This window comes from Pagrus major, chromosome 3 (assembly GCF_040436345.1).
Source record: "Pagrus major chromosome 3, Pma_NU_1.0".
Taxonomy (NCBI): domain Eukaryota; kingdom Metazoa; phylum Chordata; class Actinopteri; order Spariformes; family Sparidae; genus Pagrus; species Pagrus major.
This window is the reverse complement of record NC_133217.1, coordinates 6,520,457-6,539,337: the sequence shown is the minus strand read 5'-3', so window position 1 is coordinate 6,539,337 and position 18,881 is coordinate 6,520,457. Positions and strand designations below refer to the sequence as shown.

The window sequence follows — 18,881 nt, the reverse complement described above, 5'->3', positions numbered from 1 at the left end:
TCATTTCGAGCTAATTTTGATGTAATTAGAAGAAGAATAACAGAGACTTCGCGACTTTAATAGCGGAAGCGGAAGTGTAGCTTCACAAAGACTAACCAAAATGTCAAGATATTTACCTCACATCATGCTCTGGCTAGTTTACGGGCTAAAATTCGTGTTGACTGGTACAGAATGGCGAATAAGTGATTATATTTAGATGATACATACTCATTCAACAGAATAATCTGCTAATACGACGATTTAATAATTCACGAACCGTAGAATAGTCCAAAGACAGTCCACGCATGCGCTACAAGGGCACGCAATTCAACACGAAGACGGAAGGACGCGACGGTGATTTCTCCGACATCACTTGTGCCTTCTGGGTGATGGAAATGCTCAGTAAAATGAAAATGTGAGAGAACAATCATAAAATCAGACAATACGTCTCATGGGAAAAATGATATATACATTAGGGACACTGTTCTACCAGAAAACAAAACTCATCTCCTGTTTGTCCGAAAGATGGCGCTATTGGGTCTGAATACGCCTATAAAGTCATCTTCTATGTCAAACAACTCTCAACATACTACATTGTGCCCATGACAATTCAAAATATCTGATTTATGAGCCATTAAAAACAATACCTTGTTGCAGCCTCCTTAACTTGCCCATCATCTGGTCAACTTTTATCTCCCGCGTATCTTCACCTAACAGCAGGGTATGACAATACGTCAGCCTTGTTTTATAGTTTTCAAGATTATTTTCATTTGTACTTTGTGCAACTTCGACTGGTTTACCTTCTTTCAGTGGTGGAACATTAATCAAGTCTTCAATGTTGAATCCTGTAACGAAAATAAAAGACATGAGATGGGTGAAAAGTGTTTGTCTTACCTTCCCACCATGTTCCACTGTGAGCACGTTAGCTAGCTTGAATTGTTCCTCAAGATAAGTAAATCTTCACATTTCCCTTATTAGCTATACGGTTTAAAGTTGGGCGGGTTAACAATACAGCTATTTCGGGGTTTACCTCGGACTGTGGTGCATTTGTAGAGCCAAGAACAGGCACAATGTCCACACCTGTAATCGCAGACTGAAAATCTCCACCCAAATGTCACCTTCGCTAACGGCAGCTTTCTAGCTAATGCTAACAGTTAACGTTTCCCTTTAGCTAACATAAATGAGTTTCAAAATAAAATGGTGATACTATAACACATAATTAACAGTCACAAATGACTTATAACCCAGCTATAAAGGAAGACACTGAACATTAACCCCCAGTTTTTCTCTACTGTATAGTAAAGATACTGTTTTACCGTTTTTTAAGCATTAGCTGGTCAATGATTAAGACACACAGCAGGTCGACACTAACGTCGCCATTTACACAATAAAGGTTAACTGCAATGTAAGATATTGCATTTTAAAGTCAGTAGAAAGTAGCCACTGTAATGATATATAGTTCAGTTCAAATCTACGCCATCTAACCTGCTGTTTCGCTCATATTTATCCAGCCAGCTGAATCGTTTCCTCAACTATCCAAATGTCTGCAGTACCAACGTCTTCCTGCCCTGACTGACGATTGGCGCCAAACACAAACCAAAGGTGCTCAAAGGAAAATGTTAATATTTCTAGTAATGTAACCTGTAAAAGTAAATGTCCACAATGTCTTTCTAAATATTTAATTATACTGTTTTAAATTAACATTAAATGCATCTTTGGTCTTTATTCTTACAGCATATTCACATGTGGCGCCAATCTGATTCAGGGTCAGCCTGTCAGTCTGACCTGCTGCCTGTGTAAAGTAAGATACAGTTTATGAACTGCTCGAGTGTGTGGTGGTCAGGTTTTGTTATTTAGGAAAACGCGTTTCTTTCATTTTATTTGTATCATTAACATCAATACAACTAATTTAATTAAAAAATGCCGTATTTGTGATTACAATAATGGTTGTTGGTGATGTATTAATGTCCCCCACTGATGTATTATTTAACATGGGAGCTCAGATCACTTCTTATTGTCAACAGACTGACAAACACTCCTAATGTGTCACTGTAATGATGAACAGTTCACACCATCTCCACCCAGAGCACAATCACAAGGTTAAAACCAGAATAAACCATGTCAACATAGTTTTACTGCATCAAGATCTGCTCTAGAAATTATTTTCTACTTTCTTAGATACGAGATAATGAATAGAAATGTCTGCAGACAAGACATGTGAATCAGTGCATGTTTCAATCAACTATGACAATATTTAATCTCAGAGGACTCATTCATGAATCATTAATTAAGGAGCAATTTATACTGTATATCTGCTTCTGGTCAACTGAGGATGTGTCACTTTCTTTGTCTTAAGTGCAGTTTCCTGTCAAGCAGTTGAAACATAAATGGACACACACAGTTCGACATCTTTACATTGTATTAGTTTTAATGAAAAGCGAACAGCAGTGTAGAGGAATGCAAATATACAATGCAAACAGACCTACAAAGCCCCAAAATTACTTTTATCTATACACATCAAACCACTATGGGGTTCTATATACACACATACACGTTAGATACAAACACAAGAGTTAAAAAAAAAAAAAAGGGTCCAACAGGGCTGCCAAACAACACTGTGTCTCTCAAAACAGGAATACCTGTACAGTGTGCATTATCAGCACATGCAATTGACATAGAGGGTCATGCAAAAGGTGAAAAATCAAAACAGAAGTTACACAATAAAAAATGTGGTTTAAAATATATTATTCAAGTTGTGTGTTTATGAGGAGTGTTTTGGCTTCCATCCAGTGTTTGTTAAATCCTTTTGCCTGTTTCACTTTGTTAAGCAAGATTGTAACCAGTATGCTACGGTTACACAATTAACTTAAAAAAATTAAGTCTTTGTAAATTTCCAAACAGTCTACGTTTGTTTTCCACAACACCAGGTTATATGCCACTTCAAAGCAATCTTGTTATCTACACCAAGCTCAATAAATAGATAAATTAAAAGTACCATTTCCTTCAAGGCTGGTGTCCATTAATTCAAACGCTTGGTATAAAAGTGGTCAGAAAGGCCAATACATTAACATTTTTCACATTAGTTGTTATGAGAAAAAAATAAATACAGCACTACTGTAAATGTTCACGTCACGTTTTTGACCAGATGAGAGGAAATTAGGGAGGACAGTAAAGAAAAATAGGAAAGGAAGAGGGTAAGGGGACATCTCAGCTTCAGGATCATATAAATAATTTCCGAACAAAATGTTTCTTCCTTTTGAAAAGATATTCCGTAAGAATATATAGCTTAAAAGTATTGATATATGTTCATGTTTGTCATATACATCCAACACTGACCTTCATTCTTTTGCCATTAAAATATTTAAGTTACTGTACTGGGTAAGCAAGTTCTGATATCAGAGCATATTTTTCCCAAAAAGCAACACATCCATTATCATTTGAGCATGCCTTTCAGGGGGCAGGTGCGATATTGGCATCATATACAGTAATACACTTAATTATTTACAGCGGTGAGAAGCAAGCTAGAGGTGTGTGTTCCTCTGGTAGTTCTGAAGAATCATATCACATCTTTATTTGTGTTTTCACTGTTGCCATGCAGTTACTTTACACCAGCCGGCTGAAAGGGAAGGATAAGTTTAACACACAAATTGAAGGAGGCGAGTATTTCTAGCATCTTCTTCTCTTCAGGCAAAGCTGGTTTACATCAATATTAAGCACTACCAGTACCTTCCCCATTCTTTTTCTGTTTAATCTCTGCAGCAAGGCAAGGCTGAGAGCCAAGCACCCACAGGATAACATGTATTATGCTGCATGTGCCGAGCCAAACTGGAGGATGGGCGGTAGGTAATGAAGACGTAATGAAGCCATCTGTGTTAGTAGAAGCAGGACAGTTACAGCAAGTAGAGTGGTCAAAATTGAGGAAAAGACAGATTGTTAGGTTCTGTCACTAATGGCATGACTTGTTAAATAGTGTCCCTCTCAGCTGCATTTTATGACGGGCTGCATCTGCTCCACAGCCTGACTACCTGTTTAAAAAAAACAAACAACTCTATGTGTGATAAGAGAGGGAAACAAGTGTGAAGAGAAAATAAAAAGGAGTGGAAAGGTCATGTTAGCAACATTTCAAAATAAAGGGAGGCATTTTCGATCTCCCTCCTGTTGTCTTTAAGGTGCAGCCTTATTCACGGGAGCGTCCCACAATAGCCAGGATGTAGAGGAAAATGTTGATGATGTCAGTGTAGAGGTTGAGGGCGGCAAAAATGTACTCCTCTGGACTCAGAGCCAGCTTCTTGTTGCCCAGGAGAAGCTGAGTGTCCACAGCCAAAAACTGCAGAGAAGAAAAAAAAGATAGCATTAGTCATTTCAAGAGATTTCTATACGTTGGATCCACAATGAATAACCTGAAAAAATATTTTAGTAGACAAGATCACAATACCAGCAGTGGCCCAAAGATAATTTGAGTTTGAGACGCCTGTTTTAGATGGTAACGTCCACCAAATATATCCATATACTGTCATGAACTAAGGCCATAATACACAGTCATCATAGATGCGTCTCAAGCAGAATTTTTATGATGAATACTACAGTTGCACATGTTCATCTAAAATTTCGATTCGCAATTGAAGATAATGTCATACGCATCTAAAAATCCAGAAAATTTAGGCTTTTCTGTGAAAACAATTGAAGCTGGCTCCACAGAAGTCCAATAACATCTCTCCTCTGACTGAATTCTTCTCTTTGTGAGTATTCTCAACTTCTGTTGGCCCAAAACACCAATTTCACCCTCTATATAATAAATGGTTCATAGTGTTCTAGCAGCTGTTTTGGTTGAGTTTGTTTCTCATGGTGCATGGTTATATATTCAGATCTTAATAACAAAGTTAATGCCCCACTTTCCTCTTACTAAGCATCAATCTTTTTCCTACCCAGTTTGTGCTTTACTCTTTCATGTTCTGCAGATGTAATTATCCCTTATTGAGCAGAATAAAGTTCACTGGAAGGTGGAACCCTGTCTGTATGCTAATGGTGGTGACTGTCTAGTATCTGTATCCAGACGACTGGACGCCATTACCCTACAAATATCAAATTACCCAGTTGGATCATTAAATTACAAATTAAGAGAGATGACATCAAACAGACCATTACTGTTGCACTGAATCTGAACTTTTCAACATAAAATTATCAAAGACAACAACAGCCACTGTAATTATTATTAATTCTCAAGGACACTATATGAGTGTGAAACTTACGCAGGTGAAGAGCAGGGCCCCCAAAGAGGCATAGACGATGTGCAGGATCTTGTGGCGGATGAAGATGCAGAGGAAGGAGAAGAGCAACAGCACGATCAGGCACACAAACAGCACGCCCCGACAGGAAGTGAAGTCATACTTGCTCTGTGGTGAAGAAGGAAAGGCAAGAGGTTAAAAAATATGAGCTGGCCCACCACTTTAAATGCAGCCATAAGACACACAAAGCTTTTTGTTTGTATATTTTAAGCTTTAACTAGCAGCTATCATTCTAAGATATGATATGTTTGTGTAACAGTGTGCCTTCAGTGGGCAGTGAGTGGGATTGACCCGGTTGCACACTTCACTCAGAAAAAATAAACCAGAGGAAATTCTCATTTTTGCTTCCCTAAGAACTCAAATAACAAAGAACCAGAGGGACGATGTTTGTCTGTGTGCTTGTAGACATTTAAAAATATTTATTCAAGCAGCTGTTTGTGTGTGCTGACCTGTAGCGAGAAGAGGACGACAGTGAAGCAGACCACTGCGGTGATGCCCACAGCCATGATGACAGTCTCTGTGTCATAGAAGCTGGCGATCATACCCACCATGTAGGAGAGGCTCAGGGTCAGGATGGACTGCAAGTCACAGAAAACACACAACCAAATTAACACAGTTTACATGTTGTAGATTCAGGTGACAATTTTAAAGCACCCCTTTGAAGGATGTGTCTTAGCCGCTTTAATAAAAACAGTGTAAAAGTTTTTAGAGCTTTTCAATAAATCTTAAAATGTATATAATCTGAGTACAACTTGGTGTGATCTAGGAATGAAAAAGTGCCAAAGAGTATATGTGGTTTATGTTTGCGTACATCTTGTCAACTAGTGTCGAAGAAAAAATATAAAATTATTGATACACATTTATTGATGTGGTCTGTATTACTAGGGCATAGCAAAAATGAGTATTGGCTGGCTATCTGTTAAATGGACTTTATCTGCACCTACAGTTCAGGTACATTAAAGTGTTCCATCCACAAGCTAACAGCTAGCAAGTATTAGCTTGATTGAAAGGTTTTGATTTGCCTTATTTCACATGGAAACACTGAACGATTACCGACTTGAATCACCCTACAATATAGGCTTTTTTTCACAGCAGACAGTTTGACTTGTAAGAACAGGTTTTACTAATAGCATAAACGATGACGGCTCTGCTCTATTTATTGTCGCAGTGAGTCATGAGAGTGTGACAGTGAGCCAGCATGCACCATCAGCACCCTGAAAGTGAATCAGCTCAATGGAATTGGGACATCATTAATTTATTGTTTACACCTGCACTTCTCCCGCTGTGAAATGTCAAAATATCTGCTTTAGAAAAAGCCTTTTTATATTTTTGTACTGTTTTTTAATTTATTTACCAATGCCAATTGACCGGCGCAGGTAAAATTACCAAACAATTTGTTTAGTTGCTTAAATAATGCCATGTCAATACTTCCTGCAGCTGATTCACAACAAAAGCCTTCCAACTCCAGTCCTGGCTTCACGCCTGACTTCAGGGCTGCAGTGGTAAAATAAAGGGTGAGAACGCTGCCTTAACTCAGCTACTCTAGCACTGGCCCACAAGGCCACAAGGCTGAAAATATGAACCATTAGCTTGTCTCAAAACACAATTTCAAACAATCTACATGGTCTTTGTTTCAGATCAAATTAATTTGTTTGACTTGAAGCCAAATCACACGTGTAAGTGAACAGTTTGATAAACAGATGAAAATTAATGCAATTTTGTGTTTCTCAATTGAAGTAACTGTAAATGAAAATGTTACTGCTGGGTCTACAAACATGACTACCTTCAACAGTGTGAGAAGACTATTAATTAATACAGTTATTATATAGTGTTAGTCTGTGTATTTGAAGATCAGTCAGTTTATTCAAGATCCCAGTCTTGTTCTGTAGAGAATAAGCTTTATTTGCCATGTACGGTATGTGTACACATACAAGGAGTTTGACTTGATTTCATTGCTTTCAATGTAATAACATAAGGATAGACATTGGTGAATTTGGTTGGATTTCAATTTATAACATATTCTTTTCGGCCTTCTCAGAATTTATAGCCTACAAGTCTCTCTATCACCTGACTGTTGTTCTGAATCAGTTTCTGTTTTCCTCCCCCCTTATCCTTTATGTTCTGTATGTTTCTATTTCCACCACTGCCTACTCAGTTTCTCTCTCACTTATTTCTCCTCTCTGCTTGTCCTTCATTCAATCTACAGAAATATAAAAAGCATCCATCCGACAGCCTGAGGCTTTTTATGTCTGACAGGTTATCAAGCAGAACTTGCAGAAATGTTCAGATAGTTAATTACATTATTTTTGGAATAGAGAAGTAAATGTGGTGAGAATACAGGTTTGGAGCTGTAGCGTTCCATCCATTCAAGATAATTATCTAGCAACGTACATACAGTGAATGGCTAAAATAACACAAATATACCTTAATGGCTCAGAAATATCTATGTACTTTGTGGTCTTTTAATGACAGATTGTTTTTTGATGAAGCACCCATTAGATGTCATATTTATCTTCTGATTACATTTGACTCTCAGTAGACAGCTACAGCTTTCCTTTCAGATTGTTGTGCATATTTTTGTGTTTTGTGTCATTGTACATTAATATGATTCCACAATGTGTACATGTCATAAGGTATGATTCTCTAAATTTATCATGAAAACAGACTTTTACAATGAGTAATTCATTCTTTATATGATTTGGTATTATGCCAAGTTCTTACAAGTGCGACCAAGTTCCAGGGGTGCTTGCGGCGGAAGTCTCCACAGCAGCTGAGGACGATCAGAGACACGAAGAAGACTGCATAGGACACATAGTATGTCCATGGATTTTTTCGCACAAAGTACTTGGCATCATCGACGAAGGTGAAGACAGCAACGAAGGAGAAAGTGACCATCAGCTGCACTGTGAGAACCAAGAAGACCTGGTGGGAAAGAGGAATGAAGAAGTTTTTAGGTAAGGGGAAACATTATGTTTTGGTGGCATTTTTAAATGACATTCATACATACATTACATTACAAGCTATATCTGCTTCTTTAACAGACTGATTTAATCTATGTTACACTGTAAAGGACCTACTTTTCTGATGAAGGCTTGTCGGATGTTCTTGTCCTCAAAGCCAGAGTTGGTGAACTCTTCATTGTCGTAGTAAGATGGAGGCCCATCACCATGGTAACCAGGGCTGCCAGCAGGTACTGCTGAACAACAATAACAGTACGGCAATTAGGGTTTTAAAAAAAAAAAAAAAAAATGGCATAAAACTAGGCTCAACAAATGGAAACATGTCTGTGGTGTTTTCAGTACACTCTGATTGTAATATTGATCATCTCATTGATTGCCCAGTTGTCCGTGTTCAGTCTGGTCTAAAGTGAAACCCATCCACTTTCACATTGAAAACTGAGACAGCTTTATGAAGCAAAGAAGAAAGTTTTTTAAAGTAATAAATGAACACAATTCACCTTATTCCTATGAAAGTGAGTCAAATGACATTATTTGACTCACTTTCATAGGAATAAGGTGGCCTAGAAAGGTAAAAGTCTTTTCATAAATGCCAAAAATCTTCACACACTCACCTGTGGGGTCACCAGGAAAGCCTGGCTGTCCGGGTCCTTGCTGGTAAGGCCCCTGAGGGTAGGGTCCCTGTGGGTAGGGCATCTGAGGGTAAGGCATTTGAGGGTAGGGACCAGGGGCGAACCCGGGGCCTGCCTGCGGGAAGCCTGGCTGTCCATAGCCGGCTGCTGGTGGGTACGGTCCCCCTGGGGCTTGGCTGTAGTTGGGAGGGGGCATGCCGAACCCTGGCTGAGGGGGTCCATAGACGTTGTTATGAAGTGGGTTGGTCTCACCCATAATTGGGTATCCACTCTTGTCCTGGGACATGGTGAGGGGGAAGGCTCACTTCGCTGCTAACAATCTATAAGAAGAGAAGTAGCATTAGGACTGCATCTGTATATAGCACAAACATACATTAAACAGGTAAGGAGATTTAAATCTAAATCTTGTGTTCGCACAATGACTATTCCTACAATTTTATCATTTTCATTACATCTCAAATGTCCCAGAAGAAAGCAAAGGAAAAGTAATGACAGCACACTATCTAGGCCAAACTGGCAGAAACACAAACGCTGCATCTGCCTGATTAAAAAGGTGACGAGCAATCAAACAATGCAGCAGAAAGAGAGCACAGAGATACAGAGCAGAGCTACAGCACTTTGCCTTTCTGTTACACAAACTGAATTCCAGCTAAATTACGCGCTGTTTTACCTTCCTTTTTTGGATTTATTTGGATTCTGCTAAACCGTGTTTTTGATTCACTCTATTACAATTTGATAGGTTAAAAGAAGCCAAAAAAATTGACATGGAGGAGCTAAATCTTCCACGGCTTACAGGGCTTTTGGGAGAGAAAGGGCAGTCTTAGAAATGCAGGCTGCCGGGGAACAAGTGAAAAAACAGAGGAGACACCACAGGCTTTTTCTACGACAAAGACTGCAGCAACACCTGCCTGGGAATAGACAGAGGCTACAGGGGATGAAAAGCTCCTTGCTATCATCAAGGCTTTGAAGGCCAGGCAGAAATGGTTCAGGGAGATCTGCAACCAGAGCATCGGAGAGAAGGATACAACAAAAAGGGAAATAAGAGGGAGGAAACAATTCGATTCAAGCAATTATTCTAAAAACTAAAGGGCAAATTAAGTATTAGTTTAAACACTTCAATCAGTATACTCTTGGAAGTATTTATAATTAGTGATTCATTCTGAGATTTTAATGTCTATAGGTCAGTAATGGTAATTTGGTTCTTAATTGTGAGATCACGATCAAATAATAGAGTTGATAAAATTAATGTGTTGATTTTAAAAGAAGAAATATGCACGAGACCTGCTACAAAGATCAAAACCTTGTCGTCATTTTTATATCACAGTAGTAGATAAAAGTATATTACATCAAGTATATTTTCATCCTAAATAACCGCAACAACTGTGAAATTAAAGTGATTATTGTATTTCTATATCAGGACAGTAGGGATACTTAAAATGGAAAAATGGAAGTGGGGAGGCCTGGGGCCTGTATCACGCAGCAAGTTTGGTTGAAGTTTAGTCTGACTGTCTGTGGTGTCTGGCTTCACTGATCCTAACTGTACCACAAAGGTGGTTATCTTATCTGGCTATGTCAACTCTGTTTATATAAAAGAAGCAGACTTCTTTTGGGGTATTTCAGGAGAAAAATGTGATATTAAGTGATGTAAAAATGTAGACCATATATCCACACAACTAGAATACAACAGCTATAGAAAATGATATCCAAAAATCAAAAGTTATGCTAGGTCTCATGATGAACAAACATTAGGAACATGTGATACACACACTAAAAGTTTTAAGTCACGTAAGGCTGCTCAAGCAAAGAGGAAATGATCAACAAGAATAGAAGAAGTCTTGAGTTATTAATGAGTTTACACTCATCCTGTGGTATTTCACTGAAAAGGAGTGCACAGCAGCAACAGCTCTAATGTCAGAAAACAGGCCACAGGTTAGAGAGTGAGACTTGAGTCACACTGCTCTGGGAGAGACGGTTAGGGGAGGGGCATTTATCTGTTATGGCTGACTTGCCAGGAATATCTGAAAACACATCTCACTAGCACTGGCTGCTAAGGGAAGACACTTCCAGCCAATATAACATAAAACACAGGAAACAAATGACTAGGGCTGAATAATTTATTAAAATATTATCGAAATCGCAATATGGCCAAGTACAATATCCAACTCCTGCAAGCTGCTATTTTTGATAAAGGCAAAGCGTGTGACAAACTGGCATTATGGTTGCTCTGACCTACAAATCTTACTATCTGGATGTGAGACAATGTGTTTTTTTGGTACAGATTCCACATCATCATAATTGTAATAGTTGAAAATGAAAATTGTGATGCAAAAATGATCATTCCCACTAATTGGGACTCATATCACAATTGAATTATCTGTCAAAATGATTGCAATATGATTGTTTTAACGTATCATGCTGCCTTACAAATGACAAATGAAAAGTTGGAACTAGATTTTAAGATTGATTGACTAATTGTTTTCATCAATTTTTCCCAGTCAGGTTGAGGCGGTAATGGTGGTGGGGGAAATTTTGGTGGCAGAAATGAATCAACCCCTGAACTGTGGTTTTGTACAACTTTCCCTATAACAAGGTTCGACCAGGGGTCTAATGGATCTGTGATGAAAACTGTCAATACCACACACTGGCTTTATGGACTACAGCCAGCAGAGAACATGAAGCAGTGATGGATGGCGCGAGAGGAATGAGAAGACAACAAACACTGTCCATCTTCCCAAGTGCTGACTGTGTTACCATGGACGCAGGTGGTGCCTTGGTAACTAAATGTATTATTAATCTGCTTTGCTTCAGGAAGAGACCTGTCATATTGACCATTACCGCCGGTCCCTGCCCCCACAGGGCCCCTCCTGCACAAGGTCAACAAGTTTATGTGCCATTTACATTGCACTGTACAGCACTAATGAAGCATGTACATGCCTGACACACAGAGAACAGAATCTCTCTGCAAGTAAGCTCAGATTTACAGGGTTGATTAGAGATTTCAGATGTGCTGTGCAGGTTTCATATAAAGGCCTACAGTCCCCAGAGGAAAACTTGTGCTGAGCAGGATGGGAGCCAAAGCCATTCCCCTAATTGCTGACTTTAATAAAAAAAAAAATAAAAAAAAAAGAGCTTGAGCAGACGGCAGTGGTGCATAGGCTTGTGAGTGTATACATATGCGAACACAAGCAAATACTCTCAGTTCTTATCCGTTTCCTTCACACACACCCAACAAATCAAAGGAATACACAGAAATACAAAAATACCCAGTCAGTGGCAGATTAGATAGCTAAAAATCTAGCTTACTGTTTCTAATACTCCCTCTATCCATCCATCCATCCCTCCCTTCTTTCCAGGCCACACTGAATTAACGGTGAGCGTTATGCAACACTGCTCTATTTCGCCCTGGCAAACACATCAAGACTCCAATGTGTGTCCTCATGATCCCCGTCTGTCCATCACCAGGACGGTGCAGTGAGAGACTGCAGACAAACGTGTGCTGGCTCTACTTCAAACTGACAGTCTCCATTAAGTTCATAACAGATTATAACACTTATCTGAGGGGCCAAATCCCTCCAGCTCTCTGGACAACAATGTTTGTACAAGGGGTGGGGGGACAGTACATTGAGCACAGCAGTTTCTCTGAATTACTTGAAAAATCTGTATTGTAATCAATATTGATACTGTTTACTGTCTTGATCTGACTTGACAAAAACACTGCTCTATACGTCTGCAACACAACATAGGTTTTGTTGGCTTGCGTCACATGAAGGACATCTGTTGACAAAACAAACCCAGATATGCAACTGAGTAACCCAAGAGTCTTTAACTAATCATGTGACGCACACAGTCAGAGCATGTGATACCCTCCCTGTCCAATGTCCATGTAAAGCATTTAAGTTTGTAACTTGGGAAAGTATTAAGTAAATCATATTCGTGATTAAACTGCTTGTTTTTTCCCAACCAACAGTCACAATCTCAAAGATATTCAGGTTATTATTATGCACGACAAAGGAAAGTTTTGAGTGAAAACTAAGAAATTAAAACTAAGTTTAAATAAGGGAATATTTGGCACCATTCTTTTTAAAAAATTACTAAAATACATACTAATGATGATCGAAATAGTTACAGGTTATTTTTCTGTGAATCATTTAAGCTCTACTGTCCTACACTAGTTATGCATCTTATGGGGGCAAACTCTTCAAAAAAACATCAATAACTTATTGTGTTAATTTATATTTAGAGCATCTTCTGAATCATTCGTTTTGATGACAGAAATTTGTAGAATAATAACATGATACGATTATACCATAAAAACCTGATGTTGAAGAAATTCAATAAACAATAAATGAATTATCCCCAAGTATGAGTCTTCATTCATATTTCAAAATTGTAACAAAAGCTTAAGATGATCTTATAAGTCATGTTCAACAGAAGGGACTTCACACTGACAGTGTTTTTCAGTACTGAATTAATCTGAACTGGTCTGCTGATAGCTTTGCATCTGTTTATGATGGATGACTTCCATAACACATCAGGCAGTCGAGAGAATGGGACACTAATGTTCAAAAATGTGCATGAAGTCACAGCGACTAGGTCAGCAGAGATGGATCTGTCTTTGACAACAAATGTACGTGTTATATTGAATGAGTCGGACTGTATAATTTGACTGGTTCAATGAAACTTGCGGTTTATTGAAATAAACAGAAGTATGGTTGTGTGTGGTTCTGTAACAGAGAAATAAATGACAATAATCACTAACTTTTTCTTTACGTATTTCATGTCACTGTTAGATGATAACTCACATGTCTGCAAATACCAGGAATCAGAAATGGAATAATAATTAAGGCCATATTTCTGTCCACATTAACTTGCATTAAGTACATAAAACTGCAGGGCAACACACACACAGCTACATCAGCTTCACATCCTTACACTACTTCTTCGTTATTAAGGCTAATGGCATAAATAAGCTAGCAAACGCCAGATTTGTACTTCTGTGCATCAAATATGTAATTGTCCGCCAACAGGGGGTGTAGTGGTGCTACTGATCAGCAGACGGCCACTTTAGCAAACAAATGAAAAAAGTTATTCAATTGAATCAAGGCAAAAAGTTTAAATAAAATAAAATAAAAATTAATAAAACATTGGTCAAAGAAAACTATCACAAGACAGAATAGAAAAAAAGGTTAAGGCACTTCAGTAAAGGACATTAAAAGGTATGAGAGTACACTCATCCCCAGCCACTTATCTCACAAGTGCACAAGGTCAATTCAACAACCGCAACAGTTTCACTTCTCTGTCTGTAAGTGGTGAAACTGAATACAGTCAATATCACTCTTTTTTACATAGAGTGGTGAGTCAGTTTGAGTCAGGCAGCTTTACAAGCATTACGTGGGAGATTTCAAATCCTCTTAGGAGAGACGCCCCGACGCTATGGATAACAGTGCCACCATCTCTGGCCTCTACTGATAGCAATCGCTGGGGGAATTAGGTTAAAGGGGGGGATTCATTGGGTGGGCCAGAGAGCCACGTTAACACAATTAGGCTAGCACAATACCTTGACAAACCCATATACAACATGCTATGTGCATGCCTGAGCGACACCAGGAAACACAGAGACAAAACAGGAACAGCCACACAAGGCAGTGGGGCCTACACAGAGGTCCATGTGTTAAAATGTGGCGCCAAAATATGTTAGAAGTTGTGATATTTAAAAGGAAGATAACTCAAAATTAAATAAAAACACTTGACACACTAAAATATTAATCATACAACTATTGAACAATACTTTCTAAAAAAGGTACAAACTAGGGCTGCATGATTATTTTGACAGAACGATCATTTTTGCATCACAATTTTCATTTTCACTGAAGAAACTATCAAAAACATGAAGGTGTGACATTGGTTGGGGTCTGTACCAATGTTTTCATACATTTGGAGAACAAGTTTAATATGCCAGGGCATCTCTGAAGCACTACAGTGACTGTAGCGCAAAAATAGCAGCTGCTGCAATTTGAATATTGCATTTTGTTATAGTGAGGTTTGGATAATATTTCGATTAATTGTGCAGCCCTAGCACAAACCAACATCCAAGACTACAGTGAGTGATAGCTTGAAAAGTAAAATGCCACAGGATGAGTGACCTAACTGTGTGGTAGCAGTTGCAATATGTGGGGGTAATAAAGTTACCAATGGTTGTTTCACACACTGCACCAACCAAACAACAAGCTGAATATCAATCAAATTCCTCAAAGCACTCAGAAGTGCACAATAATAACACTTTGAGTCCTATTATGAAATTGACACTTGGATAACCGGGTAGATAGATCCTTCACTGTGTCACTGGCAGCCTATCTGCCAGCCGATGCAGCAGTCTGGCAAGATATTGTCATCGTGGCATGCCGTGTCAGCAGCAGCTCTGGCTATGTCAAACCTGTAGACACCTCGGCCTGTGACAGATGGCTGCACTTTAGGTAGGTTAGCATCGTATGGCAACACACCGCTGGCCAGTGTGAAAGAAATCTCAATTTTTCTTCATAACAGATATTTTTCCTAAAATTAAAATGAAAAGTTAAGTCATTATAACAATATTTTTTGTGTTTTCTTGTGTTGACAGCATGGCAATGTATAGCTTTAATACCAGCTTATAACCCTTTTCAAGTTTCTCATTATCACACCAATATGTCAAACATTATTATCAGGTGAACACTTTCTTGTTAAAGCAAAACAAGACATGAAGGGAAACTGAAACTATCTTGTTGTAAGAAATAGTCCAGGTGGCAGCAACACACTACCATAGAACAGGCATAGCTCTAACAAAGCAAAGCTAATTTATCACTAGCTTAGAGCTGAAATCGACAATTTACTCCTTACAATGTGTAAGCAGTCGCCAACTTCAGAAGGCGGTGTTGGCAAAAAGGCTCAGATTCATTGCTCAAGTCAATATAAGCCCACTGATCCTCCCAAAATCCAAATGTTACCAAACAGGACTCAAGTGTGTAAGTTAAATATCCCTCCTCTCCAAAACTCCATCAACAGGAAAACAGAATCAGGCACATAAATGCTTTTTATGGGATGCTGCAGTCATTATATGGCTGCAATAGAAATTCAGTAATCCTGGACTAAGTTTAAGTCTCTTTCACAGCCAGATGGTGACACAACAACAGAAACATCCACCAACTTCTATTAAATGATTATCCGCAATAGTTTTACTGTAACCCTCAACATTAATCAAAATAAAAAGTTCATTCACAATCCTTTGCTCAACAAATCAGGAAGCCGTTACCATTTGAGTACAGGAAGTCAAGTTAAAAGTGTATTATAAGGAGAGAAAACTAATTTGCTCTGCATGGCATCATGCATGTCCTGGTAACGAGCTGTTAGGCGAGAACAGAGAGGCTGTTTGTCTGAGCTGATGGACATCATGCTCAGATATTTTCCTTTAGCTTCAGTCAACTCAGGACAACCAGACTGTAAGTTGAGAACTCAGACACTGAGAACCTATAGATAAGTACAATGTATAGGAGAGTTGATAAGGTCAACATAGGGTCTGGGCTGTGAAGAGCAAAGGGCAGTTTATGATAAATAGAGGCAACATATATTTGGAGGTTTGTGGATTTTTCATGAAGAAGGCCTTGTATGTTTTGATAGCAACACATACAAGCATAAAATTATTATATGGGTAATACAGCGTGAATGTTTTCCAATCAACCATCAGGTCTCGCTATTTAATCAACATAAGTTTCTCAAATGATTTTCAGTCAAACTTAGTACACAAAGTTTATCAGGGCTGCAACTAATGATTATTTCCATTACAAAATAATTGAGTGCATTACTATTCTCTATTAATAAATTAATCATTAATAAGAAATGTGTGAAAGAAACTGTCCTCGATAACATCTTTAAATGTCTTCTAGTGTCAGACCAACAGTCCAAAACCCAAAGATACTCAGTAACAATGATATAAATCAGAGAAAAGTGGAAAATCCTCACATTGGAGAAGCTGGAACTAGGTAATATTGAGCATTGTTTATTTAGAAAATGACTTTATATTTGGATTTTACTGCCTATTTCTAACTCTAGGTAACTGAAACAACTAAGACCTCATAGACCACACATGATTGCATCTATATTAAATATTTATTAGTATAATAAACCACCTCCTGTTTAAGTACAGTATGAAGTATAGATAGTTGTGTTGTATAGACAAATGTCTAGAGCTCCAATGAACAATTATTTTCATAAGAATGAGTGTGCCAATGCTTTTTTAGATTAATAGAATAACTGATATGATTAAATATCAGCGTACAGTGAAATAAGCCTGTCCCAAACTTTTATTATAATAGAGATTAAGTTTACAATTAAATGAAAGAGAGGAAAGCAGTAAATCCTCACATTTGAAAAAGATGGGAATGTTTGGCTTTTTTGACTAGAAATAAACAAATCATATGATGTTGTCAATATTTGCTGTGAAACATATGAAGCATTTACATTTAGAAGCGCCACATACTTAAATTGCAGAGTAAACTTAAACAGCAATCTGGTGCCAAATGGATGTTAAGACATCTATTTAGAGGTGATGCACGACTGCAAACCACAACAGTAACACGAATCCAATACAAACAGAGAGCCTCGTTTTCGTGGTGCACCTGCAGCGGGTGAGCCTCCATCTAGGCCTCAGCAGCGCAGATAAATGCGACACTGCGATCATCTGTTACATCAATCTCACTAATATTAGCCTGAAGCTAGCAACACCGCCATTGTGGCGAAACAACGAAATGTATTATAAATTAATAGATATGTCTCGATATCCCTGTTCGCCGTGATGAATCCGTTAAATAAGTTATGATTTTAGGAGAAGGACCACACGCAGCGCCCCCACGTTCATAGTCCAAAGCCTTCAGCTGCCTTTCACAGCCGCATTTGTCTTATTTGAGCATTATTTCTGTCTCGTTACGAGCTAACGGCATCTGCTTTGTTCATTTGCCGCCTGCTATCTTTGCTGACGTTGAGTGACTGTTAGCGACAGGCAGACCGTCGCTAGCCAAAAGAAGCAGCGCTCCTGAGCCCCCAAAAACAAAACAGCATTCATGACGAAAGGGACGTTCATTTCTGCTAACAAAACACTCACACACGCCGTGAATATCACCACCAAACCGCAGCACCCGTACCTTTAAAGTGTTTTCTCTTGGTAGCTGTCGACATTAACGCTGCCTCCACCTCCTCCGGCGCTGGACTGAACAACTGGGTCGAGAGCTGCTGACGACACCACACGACGCCGTCACGTGCTGTGTGGGAATCTCCGGCTGTTACACAAAAACGACTCGGTTTGTGTCAGCTCACGGTGACGCAGTCTTTTCTGTAGCGTCTCTGGAGAAAGATCAAACTTGTGCAGTTAGAGGTCTGTAGAGGTGGAGCTAGTTCTGGAGAGTTCTGCAATGGTGCATCACCAAAGGGCAGTACTTGTGCAATTTTGAGGTGCTTATGCTACTTTATAAAGGGAGTTATGTAAGGCACAAGGTAAAATTTTCATTTTCTTTTTTTTCAAAGTCCTTGTGTCCTGCTCCATTTTTTTTTTGTCAATGGAGTATTGAGGATGAGCTCAGGAGTCTCTGGTGGTACAGCAGCAGATACTTGACTCATTTCCCTGATGTCACCGATGCTCTGTAGTTGGGTACCAGTGTTTTTTTAGCCTTCATGTCCTGGGCCGTGCATGAACCATGCCAGTTTGTGATGTTTCCAGTAAGGATGCCTACTATTGCTCCTCTACTTCATACTAACACAATATCTATATTTTTACTGAACAATGACTTTTTACTTGGTGCCTAATGCCATGTTTCAAATGTCTCTGAGTTGTGAGCAGTTCCTTCAGAGACTGATTTCCCCTCCAGACTTCACATTTGGTCTAATTTACTGTTAAAAATTGTTTGAAGCTGAAAGAAATAATACAAATTCTGTAGAGAACTTTGTATTGTTATTTCTTCTTACCCCATTAATCATCTCACATCCCCTCAGATTTATCTTGTGAC

The 18,881-nt window shown here is 38.7% G+C and overlaps 1 protein-coding gene across 2 annotated transcripts; it reads right to left on the bottom strand.

Moving 5' to 3' along the window:
* Positions 1–2,385: 2,385 nt before the first annotated feature.
* Positions 2,386–18,222, bottom strand: grinaa (glutamate receptor, ionotropic, N-methyl D-aspartate-associated protein 1a (glutamate binding)). Of its 2 annotated transcripts, none has more exons than XM_073463335.1 (7): positions 18,024–18,222; positions 8,836–9,173; positions 8,342–8,460; positions 7,986–8,186; positions 5,714–5,842; positions 5,229–5,372; positions 2,386–4,306 (listed from the first exon to the last, which is right to left on the bottom strand). In XM_073463335.1, the coding sequence occupies exons 2-7, from the start codon at positions 9,137–9,139 to the stop codon at positions 4,157–4,159; spliced, it is 1,047 nt and encodes a 348-aa protein (XP_073319436.1). In that variant the 5' UTR covers positions 9,140–9,173; positions 18,024–18,222; the 3' UTR covers positions 2,386–4,156. The 2 variants fall into 2 exon arrangements, with proteins under 2 accessions (XP_073319436.1, XP_073319437.1); XM_073463336.1 differs by having other exon boundaries at positions 8,342–8,457; positions 18,024–18,111.
* Positions 18,223–18,881: the final 659 nt, after the last annotated feature.

Excerpts from the sequence above, each read along its gene's own strand:
- grinaa (XM_073463335.1), bottom strand. The coding sequence starts at position 9,139 with ATGTCCCAGGACAAGAGTGGATACCCAATTATGGGTGAGACCAACCCA. Across the intron at positions 8,461-8,835 it reads CTTTCCTGGTGACCCCACAG|CAGTACCTGCTGGCAGCCCT; the intron begins GTGAGTGTGTGA and ends ATTGTTGTTCAG. Across the intron at positions 5,843-7,985 it reads CCTGGAACTTGGTCGCACTT|TCCATCCTGACCCTGAGCCT; the intron begins GTAAGAACTTGG and ends TGTGACTTGCAG.